Consider the following 13,328-nt stretch of genomic DNA (forward strand, 5'->3'; position numbering starts at 1 on the left):
TGTGATCTTAAACAAGAAAAACCTGGCTCCGATAGTTAATAAATGTTTTCCAACATTTATTAAAATTTCTATTTTGAGGAAATCCAAACTAAGATTATGGAATTTGACCCTGATCAGGGTTCTCCTTTGGAGCACTGATTAGATACTGTCCAGTTATTCTTAGCCCAAATAACAGCCGTCTTGATTTACAGCATCTCATATGTATATATGTGGGATGTTTTGAATGTAATTCTGGATGGATGAGAATAGAAACTACTAAAATGCCCTCAATACCACACTTTCAAACTGTCACATATGCTAGAAACTCTCTTTTATTTTCAAAGCAAAAAGTAAAAAAAAAATTGGATAAGAAAATCCTTTATCATTCCTTGAAAAGCTAAATGAAACCTACAAGTTTCAAAAATTACCTCTCCTCAAATACACAAGTATATATCTAATAATGCGGAATGCAAATTTCACTTACAGAAAACTAAAGCTTTAATATTAGAAAAACACTTGTTACTTTTTTCCTTACCTTGTAGCAGAATATCATAAAATTTTAATTCTATGATAATTAAAATTCCTAATTGTGAGCATTGCCATTTAAAGCAGTAGGCAATTACTTAATTGGCACTATATTTCACAACAAATTTTAAAATACCTACCTTCAAAACCTTCCCATTTTTGTATGTGTATGTTTTTGCAAATATACCTCTCATCCCAGAAAATATAAAAGGTGACTAAGATATTCTAATGAATTCCTTATGGGTTTTCTCATCTGGTAGTCTAGATGCTATGCAGCACAAGGTCACCAAGATGTCCTGTTTAAAGACCATGACCTTTTTCTTGACATTTTCATTACCAAAAATACCAACTCCAATTGTCATGGTATTGGGTTATCCAACTGTCACTTAGAAAAAAGAAGTTCAAGAACCAGAAGGTTAAAAAAAAAAAAAAAAAAAAGAAGAAGAAGAACCAGAAGGTAAGCAAAAATACCCTTCTTAGCTAAATGTCAGAAGACAATCCACTCTCACATACTTTATGCATCACGAAAATCCTCTCATTCAGAGCCTATTTTCTTTTATTTAATATATACACAATTCTAGCATGATTGATAATCTGGCTTCCCATTCTACAGAGAGTAAAAGCAGCCGCAAATGACTTGGGAACCACCATTTGAAGAAGACACCCTGGCAACAGCAAGAAGAATGGCCAAAGCCCAGGACTGAAACTTCAGTTCCACTGCAGGAATAGCCCTTCTGCTGGGTGTTCAGGTGATTTCCCTCTCCCTTTTGGATCACTTGTAATTTTGTATGTTACATTTGTTTTATTTGAAATGTTTTGTTACATCTATGTCCTTTATCATAACAGAGGATGAGATGGTTGGATGGCATCACCAACTCAATGGACATGAGTTTGAGCAAACTCCGGGAGATGGTGAAAGACAGGGAAGTCTGGCATGCTGCAGTCCATGGGGTCGCAAAGAGTTGGACACCACTGAGCGACTAGATACCAGTCTGACAACTGAGGGAGGAGATTGAAAAATTATGAAAAAAAAAATCAACACAATATTGAAGTGTCTGGGAGATGGTTATTTAATTGAGGGGAAACAACCTCCTAGGTCTTAAATGCCTTTGTATCACTGTCAGAATACAATAACTGACACACGTAAGAAAAAGGCATTTAATCTGCACTTTTAGGACACCAGTTAAAGCGTCAAGGCAGCGTGTAAATATTTAGAATGGGGGGAGGTACCAGATTACTTTATTTGAAGGAATGGTACAAATGAAAGCACTTAAGCAGATGTTTTAGCTTTTCAGATTTTCAAGGAAAAATTAAAAATAAAAAAGAAGCAGTGACTAAAGTAGTAAACTTCAGATATCCAGGAAGTAAGTTCCAGGCAGCATCTCATTTCCCTGTGCTGAACGGAGAGATGAGGTACTATTAGGGCAATTTCCGATGAGGCCACAGAGTTATAGCAATATCTATGCCTCAACTCAGTGATTATACAGGTTTTCTATTGATTCCCAATCTCTTCACAATCCAAAAAATTTAATACACCCTGGAAATTCGACAACCTTGACTGCCATACAAAAGACGGGTGAGCACTTACATTCGTCCAGTCTAGGGAATAAAAGACACCTAGACACACTGCTGAATTTCCCAACATTGATTTATATTGATGCTTGGTATTTGGCCCAGCTTTAATCACTGATATTGTCTTACCGATCCAAGTACCACATAGATCTTAAAATGCGTGTTTTCTATGGTTTTCACTTAGCACTACAACTGTCTTTCTGTTTAGTCAACCTTGTAATAGTAAAATATGTCACTTAAGCAACTGCTGAATTTAAAATTACTCTAATTCAGGGCGAAAGGTGTCAATTTCCCTCAAAAGCTTTTCATTTGGTCGTATAGTATCATATAATGATTCAGACAAAGCCACTGGAGATCGCTAAAGCATAATTATAATTACCTACCTTTTTTTAAAAAATTGCGATATGTCTACTTGTAAATGGAAAAAAATCCAGCCATAAACAATTTTATTATACATGAAAAATCCTTATGCCCCATCCTGTTCTTTATCTTAATTTTTCAGCGAGTTTCCTAGTTTTTATTTGCACGTCTCGGTCCATACGACATATGCCTTATGGAGATAATACATATTTTTCTGGATCTGGCTTCAATAGGTGTCAGAGCGGTCCCCTTATGTACAGTAGCAGCAGTTCATCTTGGCGACGCTGGGTTTAAAAAAAATTTTTTTTTTTTTTAAAACCTGCGTGTGTCCAGGAGCCAGCAGCGCCCACTAGGAAAGAGAGGCGGAAGCCTGGAAGGCTTGGGGCCGGATTGGGGGACCATTTGGGTGGCCCTGGAGTGAAACACTATACCGTCGGGGGCGGGGCAGGAGAGGGTGAGGGTGCACACGTTGGAAATTTTCCTAAGTCAGCGTCCACGGTGCCTCAGTTTGGGGTTTGGATTGGAAGGGGGCGGGGGTACAACGCCGAGAGCTCATTTTCTCGGGGTGACACCCCCGCCTCACTCAGCAGGCGGGGACCAAACGAACAAGAGATGATTTTTTTTCTTTTTTTCCCCTGCCACCCAAGGGGCCGACACTGCCAATCAAAGATGTAAAAGTCTCTCCTCTCGTCCTCCGCCTCCCCACCACCGGCACCTGGAAATTCAAATTTTAAAAAAATAAGCCTCCAGCAAACCCCCTTTTGCGCGAGTGTGGGATTGAAGGGCCCAGATTTCCCAGGCAGAGGCCGACGGGAAGGGGGGGAGAGAGAGCGAGAGGAGAGGGAGAGGCGGAGGCTTTTTCCTGCACGGCCCCATCCCCCACCCCGTTACCCCAGTTCCGGGAACGCGAAGGGGGCCGGGGGCTGTCGGGGGGCTCCCCAGCCCCCCAGCCCCGGGATAACGGGAACCAGTCACCCCGCGCCGCACCCGCGCCCCGCCCCCGCCCTCCCGGCGGCGAGAAGGGAAGGGGGAGGGGAGCGAAGCCGAGACTGTTCCGCCGCCCCCACCCCGCGCGCCCGCCGCCCCCAGCCCCGCCGAGCTCTGCGGTACCTGTCGGCGCCCAAAGGTCAAGGTTTGGGCCCCTCGGAGGGGCCCGGGGCAGGATTTGTCCACCGCATACACACCCCCTTCCTATTTACCTCCTTCTTCTTCTCGCCCTTCTCCGTGGCCACGGTGGCTTCGGTGGCCGCGGTGGCCGCGGCGGCCGCTCCCTCCTCCTTAGAGGTGGACGGCCCCGGCTGATCGTCCTCTACGAGCACGATCGCGGCGGTAGCATCAGAGGCTGCCACGGTGCCTGCCACTGCGGCGGTGTCCGGCTCCATGGCGTTGGAGCGGGAACGAGGAGGGGGACGAGCAAGGGGACGAGGGCTCCGGGGCGGCGGCAGTGTCTGCACTGGAACGAGCTGGATGGAGCAGGGGTGGGGAATCACTCGCTTCCAACCCCTTCGCTCGGGCCCCCCTTCTTTAAATAACCCTCAACCCTGCCCCACTTCCGTCCACCCACCCTACGTCATGGCCTCCCCCCGTCACCCTCCCCCCTTCCTCCACACCCCCCCCCCAACGATCGCGAGACTCCCCCTCCCCACTCGGAGCCCGGGCGGCCCCGCACAACCAACTGTTGCCTGAGCGTGGGGCGCGGACAGGGGTGGAGGCGGGAACCCACAGCCCGCGGCCCCCTGAAAATCTCGTTCCCCACACGCCCCCAACAGTCAGCCCGAGCTCCCCTCGCAGATGTGAGCAGAAGGAATCCTCTTCCCCTTAAATCTGCTCTTTGTACCTCGGGGCGCTCTCCCCTTCTTGCACAAAGAACTTTTCCTCTGCTTATAACTGTACTGTAGAAGGTCTGTCTCACCACTTGCAAGCCCAGAACCCCTCAGGGGACTGCCCTTTCCGAGGTCCCCAAAGAGGGACTGGTGGTCCCTTTCCCACCTTCGTAAATTCTGCAAAAGAAGCATTCCTTGAATCTCTTGATTGCAGCTGCAGACGTTCACTTTCAAGGCAAAGCATGACTCGGTCTGTTTTCAACTCTGCTATCTCTCAGATGGCCAGTGTACAGAAGCCCTTCTTTTGCGTTCACCCCTGAATTTTAAAAGTCCTGGGGGGCAAGGTCAAGGTCCACACAGAACCTGGGGCAATTCATGTTAGGTGCCTAATATTAATAATTAGATTGAGTTATTGTGGGGTTTTTTGTTTTATTCATACCCCTGTTGTTATTTAGTAGTAAGTCAACACCAATCATATGCATGATTGTGGATACAAAGGAATTTTGTAAAGGGTATGCGAATATCGTTATTAAATATTATTGTTTCTGTTTCTCCTCACGCATTTATTTTGATCAATAATGGGAAGATTTACATCTTAGTCTTAAAATTCAGTCATTAGGGAAAAAAAAAAGATAGCAAAACATATAGAACACAGTATACCAAGCAACAATCACAAACCTAAAATTTCCAAAAAGAAGCAAGTATTTTCCAAAGTGGAAAGAAGTCATGATTAATTTCCCTCAACACACCTTCCTAAATTATGAACCTGAAGTCAAGTGTGATTTCCGCAAAAAGAGGGAAAGCACACAATTGCCCCTTAAATACATCCCTTTTTCCTTGGGATAGTACCCTAAATTCATTTTTTGTTTTAAAGCTGTGACTCGTTAATGTCCAAAGATCATGTGACATTTCGGCTATTACACCTTAGTGTGAATGAGTGTGAGATCCTGTCCTGGGACTGGTTTTGAACAGAGAAAAGGAAAGAGCAAAGAATGAAACACAGAAGATGGAAGGAGTGAGCCACTGAGAAGAAAGGAGAGGCTGGTGGTGCTAGCTTTTCTCTGATTTTACTTTCATTATGTTCTTCTCATTTACTTTAGATTTTGCCCCCAGTGCCTACATTTCTCACCCTGAAGTACACATGTGTACTATCCAACAGGTATATGGAGTCTCAATATTAAAAAATCGTTCCTATTTTTGAAGCATCAACTGCAATCTAAAAGTGGGATGGAATTAATTTACTTGACAGGTCATTCTAAACACGACTTTTTAAAATTAAAATGTGCAAATGTATTAAAGAATGAACTGCAGAGTTTGAAGTGTCTCCAAATGATAGCTTGAAACTTCTAATTGAATATCCTACCGCTTCCCCACTAGCTGTTCAGTCTCTTCAGTCACTAAGAGTTGTCTGGTGGGAAAGTTCAAGAAGCACTGAAAGAGAATAATGCTATAGTACGTGCATCCACCTGACTTGAGAAGGACCATTCCAGACAAGGGCAATGGAAGAGTTCCTTATCACCAAATCGCAGCTATGGGAGGATAGAATTCCTCTTTTCATTGCCTGGGGCATCCACAAAAAAAAGTCTCAAGAAATATTCCTTGTGTATTGATGTGTTCCTGCTTGCAAGGGTACTTTATTCGATTGATTTTCTCATTTCCAGTGTATGGTATTTCAGTTAAACTAGTGGTCTAAATGCACTTTTGTGAGGAGATGTGGGAAACTCACATACTTTCATAACACCTTTTCTGTAGGAACATGTATTCCCAGTTCCGAGAAAAAAAGAATTTAGAAATCAATTTGGGGGAACAAAGCATATTTGTATTTGGCAATTTTCCATGTATGTATTATGTGATCCTTCCTTTGCAAGATGACGTGGCTGAAAGTGCTACCAAGTATAAGTTTGGCTGGAAAGGTCAAGGCTTGGTCCACAGACCTTGCCACCGGATTCATGTAAATATTGCCCTTTGGCTTGTGGCAACAACTGCTATTTACAGAGCATGTACTATCCTTATTTGCAAATCTGTCTAAAATTCATTATCTGTAGACTTTGTTCTCGAGTCACCTTGTTTCTGATCCTACTCAGCACCTTGCCCTGTTTCTACTTTCTCCTATTATGTCTTTTCGTTTGAAATGGTCTTGAATTGTTCTTCCCTGTGGAGGCTGTAGAGCAAGGAAAGTTTTTATAGAGAACCATGGAGTCATCTTTGAGAACCTCAAAATGAATCCTAGTCCATAGGACAGGACAATATGTCCTTTTGGGCCAACTGTGAACATTGTAGAAGTTATCCAATAGTCATTTTCACATAACCAAAGCGTGTCCAGTGGTGCTTTTAAATACTTTCATAAAGTTCATAAAGGCAAGGTCAAGGGCTTGGTGTTCCTTCTCTATCCTATATCTGAAATTCATCACTGAAACCCCAGTATGCCAAGAACCACATTGTGATCACATTGCTCAGTGTTCTTCAGAAGCTGGAACAAACACTTCTGGTAACAGTATCTTGCTTACCACTCTAGTGATCATTCTGTTCTTATCAGCAAGCTACTTCACGATTCTTATCAAAGACATTTAAGCTAGTGACATTTTTTAAAATATGCAGTTTCTTTGGTACATTAAGGAAAAGGTAAAATAGTAAAATAGCTAGTATGTCTATTGTACACTCTTGTATCAGGCACTGTGTTAGGCTCTTTATGTGTGATATTGCTAATCCTCCTGGTAATTTATGAAATAAGTATTTTATCCCTGTTTTACATATCAGAAAACAAAGAGGCTAAACAGCTCCTCTCAGGTCCCCCAGATAGTGAGTGACAGAAACCAGATTCAAAGCCAGACTGTCTGGCTCCAAACCTCATTTTTCCACTTCACCTTTACTAAGTTCTCTGTTTTTCACAAGGCTTCCTCGCTGACAGTAGAAATTATGTTGAGAAATAACTGAAAAATATTTCTGGCAATTGTCTTCATGGTGTTCACTCTCTGTTTATTAGAAGAAACTGTCACTTTTAAGACTTTGGTATTATATCAACCCAGATAATTTCTTTAGCTACACATAGAAGTTGTTTTAAGGTGGAAGTTAAAGAATAATTTCAGATTCTTCTTATATCCAAATTAAATTCTGGGAATAGTAATGGACTCAGGACAGTTGGAATTCAGGGACGGGGAAATCTAACAACTTAGATGTCCGAGAAGAAGCGTTTGGCAAAATATCATATAGTATATTCATAAATGGAATACTAAATGGTTATTTTGAATGATTATGTAAATATATATCTGACGACATGGGACTATGCTTCTAATGTATTGCTGAGTGAAAAAAGGCGAGCAGGAAAACAAAGTGACCCATTTTTGCAAAAAGAGAGAAAGAAATTATTTACATAAATAGATTTGCACAAAAGAAAGGTCTAAAAGGTACCACGCTAAATGTTAATAGTAGTTACAGCAAGATGGTGGGATTAAGTGTGACTTTTTCTTATTTTTTGCTTTTCTAATCTAATTTTCCTCCATGAAGGTATTCATACTTATATAATAAATAACATCATATGTATAAATCGCTTTACTGTACACCTGAAACTAACACAATATTGTAAATCAACTATACTTCAGGAAAAAAAATACTGAAAATAAAAAATCATTTTTCTCAGGTGAATCAAAAAGTATTGCTGAAACCTGGGCAGGTTGAAATTATCCCTAATAGAAGGAGTAGGAAGTAGTAGACAGGGTAAGTAAAAAAACAGAACAATTTCACACTGAAGAGACAATGCAGTTATTTCATGTGTAATATAACAAAATAAATATAAATTACTATGCTGTTTACAGTAATGCTACCTGGTTAAAGAACTGGTTTTTGTTGACAATATTTTAAGTTGCATATAAAAGAATTGTTTTACTTCTAAAAGTTATCACACAAAACCTAGCTCAGGAAAAAATATAGCCAGATTTTTTAAATAGTGAAAGAAATTTTTTACTTCTAAAAGTTATCACACAAAACCTAGCTCAGGAAAAAATATAGCCAGATTTTTTAAATACTTCCCAACCTGAAATTCTACACACCCATGTATGCCCTAAAACATGAAACACAGGCTAAGTAATCTGAACTGGGTTTGCTAAAAAACAAATGGTGAATGTTAGAGGCAGAATAGCACAGTTATTACCAGCTTGGTCTCTATAGTCGAAAAGACTTGTAGTTCGAATTCTACCAAATAATAATAACCTCTCTAAGCCTCCAATTTGCAGCTGTAAAATGGATATAATAAAAGTCTACTTGAAATGAAGTGGAGGGAAGGGGGCCCAGGGGCTGGCTCCCCAGTGGTTTCCCCGCTCCACACATACCCTTCAGGTGTTATGTTGCCCTCTGTGATTTCTCCCACTTTTCCTCTTTTAATTTTGTCCTTAGTGTCCATCTTGGACAGATTTTATATGCATAATAATGTATTTATAGAACACTTTTCAAGGCTCTTTTTACAGCTTACCCACTCTGTGTGGAACAGTATGTCAAGGATTATGATGACTGGCATAGAAAATGGATTATGTCCTTTCCAAAGAGCCTAGACCAGTGGTCTCAAAATTTCACATGCCAGCATTACTTGGAGGGCTTGTTGAACACAAATGGCTGGACCCACTCCCAGACTTTCAGAATTGATAAGCTTGGGGTGTGGCTAGGAATTTGCCTTTCTGGCAAGTTCCCAGGTGATGCTGATGCTGCTGGTCCAGGGACCACACTTTAGAGCCAGCGACCTAGAACAGAACTCAGCAAACTCTTTCTGTGAAGGACTAGATTATGAATATTTCAGGCTTTCTGGGCCAAAAGGTCTTTGTTGTAAACACTAAACCCTGGGGTATAGCATGAAAGCAGATAAAGACAACAGGATAATCGTGAGGGTCCAAAAAATCTTTACTTATGGACACTGAAATTTGAATTTCATGTGATGACATATTACTCCTTTTTATAATTTCTCAACAATTAAAAAACATAAAAACCATTCTTAGGTCAAGTAAGTTAAAGTCGTTCATTTGTAACCCCATGGACTATACAGCCCATGGAATTCTCCAGGCCAGAATACTGGAGTTACACACTAGAGGTTACATATTGTATCATATTGTTACAATATGATATGTTACATATCCCCTTTCCCTTCTCCAGGGGATCTTCCCAACCCAGGGATTGAACCCAAGTCTCCCACATTGCAGGTGGATTCTTTACCAACCACCACCAGGGAAGCCCAAGAATACTGGAGTGGGTAGCCTATCTTCTCCAGAGGATCTTCCCAACCCAGGAATCAAACTGGGGTCTCCTGCATTGCAAACGGATTCTTTACCAGCTGAGCTACCGGTCCTTAGGTCGAGGATCATATAAAAATGGGCATCTGGCTGTGTTTGCTGACCCCTACCTGAAAAAGACTCATTGTCTAAGGAAGATAAAACAAACACAAGCGGACAAGTGGGGGAAAGAGGCATAACAAAGCAATAAACATGTAAGTAGGTGTTTAACCTTGATAGTAACCAGGGTAATGCAGATTAAAACAGCAATGAGATACTACTATACATCCAATAGAATGGCTAACAATTTTTAAAGATTAACAATACCAAGAGTTGGTGAGGATGAGAAGTAATGGGAACCCTCATGTAGTATGGGTTGAGTGTGTACTTTGTGCAACCACTTTGGAAACCAGTTTGGCATTATTTACCAGCTCTGAACGCACATGTACCCTTGCATGATAGGGAAAGAGATGTGCCATCCAGATCCTCCTCCAAGGAAGGACATTCTGTGCAGATATTAGGAATGCCATCAACAGATAGCCTCCAGCTGCTAACTCCTTGAAGGTCTGCTTTAGCTGCAGAGAGTTGCTTTGCCCCAGGGTCATGCTCTTCCTAAGATGAATGAACAAGGTCAGAGTGTCAATGAGCCAGGCCAGATGCAGAGCACGCTGATGGGCACTACTTGTTCCACAGCTCCACACCAGGTTGGCTCAAGCTTTGTCAGACTTGTGTCACAGGTCACGTTCCCCCTCGGCCCAATCCTCCTTCCTCTGCCTTCCTTTCACAGGTGCTGGTCCTAATAAACATCTTGCATTCAACACCCCATCTCAGCTTTTGCTTCTGGATAGCCCAACCTATGACACCTTGGACCTAGAAATTTCACTATGATGATATATCCTAGAATATACCGTTCTTATGTAATCATCAAAATCTGTGTACAGGAATATTCATAGCAACTTTTGTTTATGAGAGCCAAATATTGGAGACCATGCAAATGCCCATCAACAGGGGAATGTATGTGATGTATTCATTGATGGAATATTATACTAATGAAAATGGCAGCTATATACATCTACATGCATGACACAATATTGAGTGAAGTAAGCAAGTTATAAAAGCATGCATACTGTATGATGCCATGCATATAAGCACACAATGAAGTAACAGAGCACTCAAAGTTCAAAAATAAGTGAAAGTATTTATGGTTACATTCATAATTGACAACTATAAAGAAAAGCAAATAAAATGATTAGCATGAAAATAAAGATAGTAGTAATATCCAGGAATGATCTTCAAAATTTTTAATGATTGTTATGATTCAAACCCTATTGGATAGATGCTTTAATATCTCATGAGAGTATGCAGGCTCAGTGCTAACACTGGTTTAATTCTAGGTGGAGAAAGAAGGGGTGGTCAGAGAGAGAGGCACTTGGTTTGGAGGTGCCTTCCAAAATGCTAGCAGTGCTTGGTTTCTTGACCTGGCTAGAGGTTACATGGGCATTCACTTGGTAGTAATTTATTAAATTGTATACACACATTAAAAGCAGAAAAAATAGACATACTTTTATAGGAAAGTATGAATGCTTTATAAATGTTTACTTTTAAAAGTATAATATGGATGATTTGCATTGATGTATGGAAGAAACCAACACAATATTATTTAAACAATTTTTTAACAAAAAAATAAAACAAACCCCCTGTAAAGCACTGAGGAGAGGGTGCGGGGAGTTAAGATAAGAATGATGAGAGCTCGTGCTTTGTTACTTCATTGTGTGCTTATTTGTTCTGTAACAATATGATACAAAGCAGACCTTGAGAAATTCCAATATGATCTATAAGAGGTACACAGAGAGAAACATTGTTGTTCAGAAGAAGCAATATTCTTTTCCAGCTGAGAGGTAACAGGAGGAAAGCTCAAAGAAGGACTATTTGAGGTGAGCATTGAAGAGCTGTGATGATTCCAGCAGGTACAGCTGCAAGGTAGGTTGGGGGGAAAGGCAGCTTTCATGAGATGGAAGATGTGATTAAGAAATTAGACTGATGAGAGCAGCATTTCCCAACTTGTTTTGATGTTTAATATTCTTAGATGTTACAAAATGTAAAAAATTCTAAGTCACACATTATTTTTTGCAAGAGATACCTATACTGAATAACTACTGTGCTAGGTGCTAGATATACAGCCAAAGCAAGACAGACACAGTCATGGAGTTTACACTGACTATATCAGGACTTAATTTCTTTCTACAGGCACTATTCTTCCTGAGAGCAGAAAACGATCTAGACTTATCCATGTAAATTCAATGTTTCGTGTGTGTGTGTGTTTCTGTGTGTGTGTGTGTCACTCCACGTTTGAACTCAGTCAGATTTAAGTGTGGCCTCCCTCCCTCCTTCAGGACCTTCAAGTTGATTTTGAACTCTAGAGTTTATGTAAGACTAAAATGGCAGTGGTGAGGAGGCACGTCTACTTCTTGGGCTCTTGATATATTCTGCACTGGCCTTCCCTGAGATGTACAGTCACCCTGTCATCCATTCCTTCTGCCATCTCTGAAGGTGGCCAACTCCCCATCAGGCTTCTAATGACCCCAATCTCTACAACCACCCAACACTGCTTCCCCTGGTCATAACCACAAGACTCCAGCTTCTGTTTTCTTTTCCTACTCGCCTTCTTCTCAGTTCTGGGGCTCTCATCTTAGGATGGAAGGATGGATGGAGTGAGCAACATAACACGTCTTTCCCAGCAAGGATTCTTTCCAAATCTTTATGTCTTATATCGTGGACTGAGACATAGAACAATCTAAAAACCAGGAGTATCTTCTGTCCTTCTTTTGTGACATCTGCCTTGGAATGGAAACCATCCTCATGTGTCACTTCCTGCCTAAAAAGGTCACAGGGTTGGGACTTCCCTGGTGGCCCAGTAGCTAAGACTCTATGCTCCCAATGCAACAGGCCCAGGTTCGATCCCTGATCAGGAAACTAGATCTCATGTGCCACAATGAAGTTTGAAGATCCTGTGTGCTGCAACTGAGACCCAGTGCACCCTAATAAATAAATAGTGGGTTTTAATTTTAAAAAGTTCACAGGGTTGAGGTTAGAAGAGGGCTTGGGTAATCTTCAGAGATCATCCTCTTGGATCCATCATAGTATAGATTAAATGCCACAAATAGAAAAAAACCAGTTTCAAAACCTGATTGGAATCCTTGAATTTTGTGCTTTAAAAAAATATCAGCTTACTTATTGCTTTTAGTAATTTTTGTGTTTAATCTTTGAATGATGACATTGGAAAGATGGTTCTACTTGGCAGATGTAGATATTTTTATTTCTGATAAGCAAAAAACTGAGTTGAATTCAGCCATAACTCTATTTTTTTCTTTTAGGGTTTTCAAATTACTAGAGAAATCTTTAGGTGCCATGTAAGAATTTTGATCAGATAAATGGAGCCTAAGAGTCTGATGAGTATTACCTTAAGAATTTGTAGAATTTTAATCATTTTCACAGTCTGTATTTCAACATCAGCATCCTTTTGATTTGTTGCAGATATGTGTTAAACAGGTTATAGCCAGTAAAAAAAAAAAAAAAAATTAATACTTTAAAAAGATCAAGACCAAGATGGCAAGTTAGAAGTATTCAGCTGGATGATCAAAGGAGCACCTGAATCATGAACACACCCATGTGACTGCCACTAACCACTGCACTTGTTCAGTTCCTAAGGGAAATACTGGGTAGAGCACAACATTTGTGAAAAGTGGATTTGGGAGGTAACTCTGGAAAGATGTGTTCAGGATAGAATCCTTTCTGATAATTTTTAACTCCAATTTCT

The 13,328-nt window shown here is 40.9% G+C and overlaps 1 protein-coding gene across 6 annotated transcripts in view; it reads right to left on the reverse strand.

Moving 5' to 3' along the window:
* Nucleotides 1-3,982, reverse strand: part of SMARCA1 (SWI/SNF related, matrix associated, actin dependent regulator of chromatin, subfamily a, member 1) — a 67,756-nt gene extending 63,774 nt beyond the window's left edge. For 2 of the 6 annotated variants that reach the window (XM_018044179.1, XM_018044180.1), the window contains exon 1: nt 3,636-3,946. In XM_018044179.1, coding sequence (XP_017899668.1) covers nt 3,636-3,818 — 183 coding nt within the window. In that variant the 5' untranslated portion in view covers nt 3,819-3,946. Of the gene's footprint in view, nt 1-3,635 lie in introns of all 6 variants that reach the window. The other 4 variants (XM_018044178.1, XM_018044182.1, XM_018044183.1 and 1 more) reach the window with 4 other exon arrangements.
* Between the last annotated feature and the right edge of the window lie 9,346 nt (nt 3,983-13,328).

This window comes from Capra hircus (genome assembly GCF_001704415.2).
Source record: "Capra hircus breed San Clemente chromosome X unlocalized genomic scaffold, ASM170441v1, whole genome shotgun sequence".
NCBI lineage: Eukaryota > Metazoa > Chordata > Mammalia > Artiodactyla > Bovidae > Capra > Capra hircus.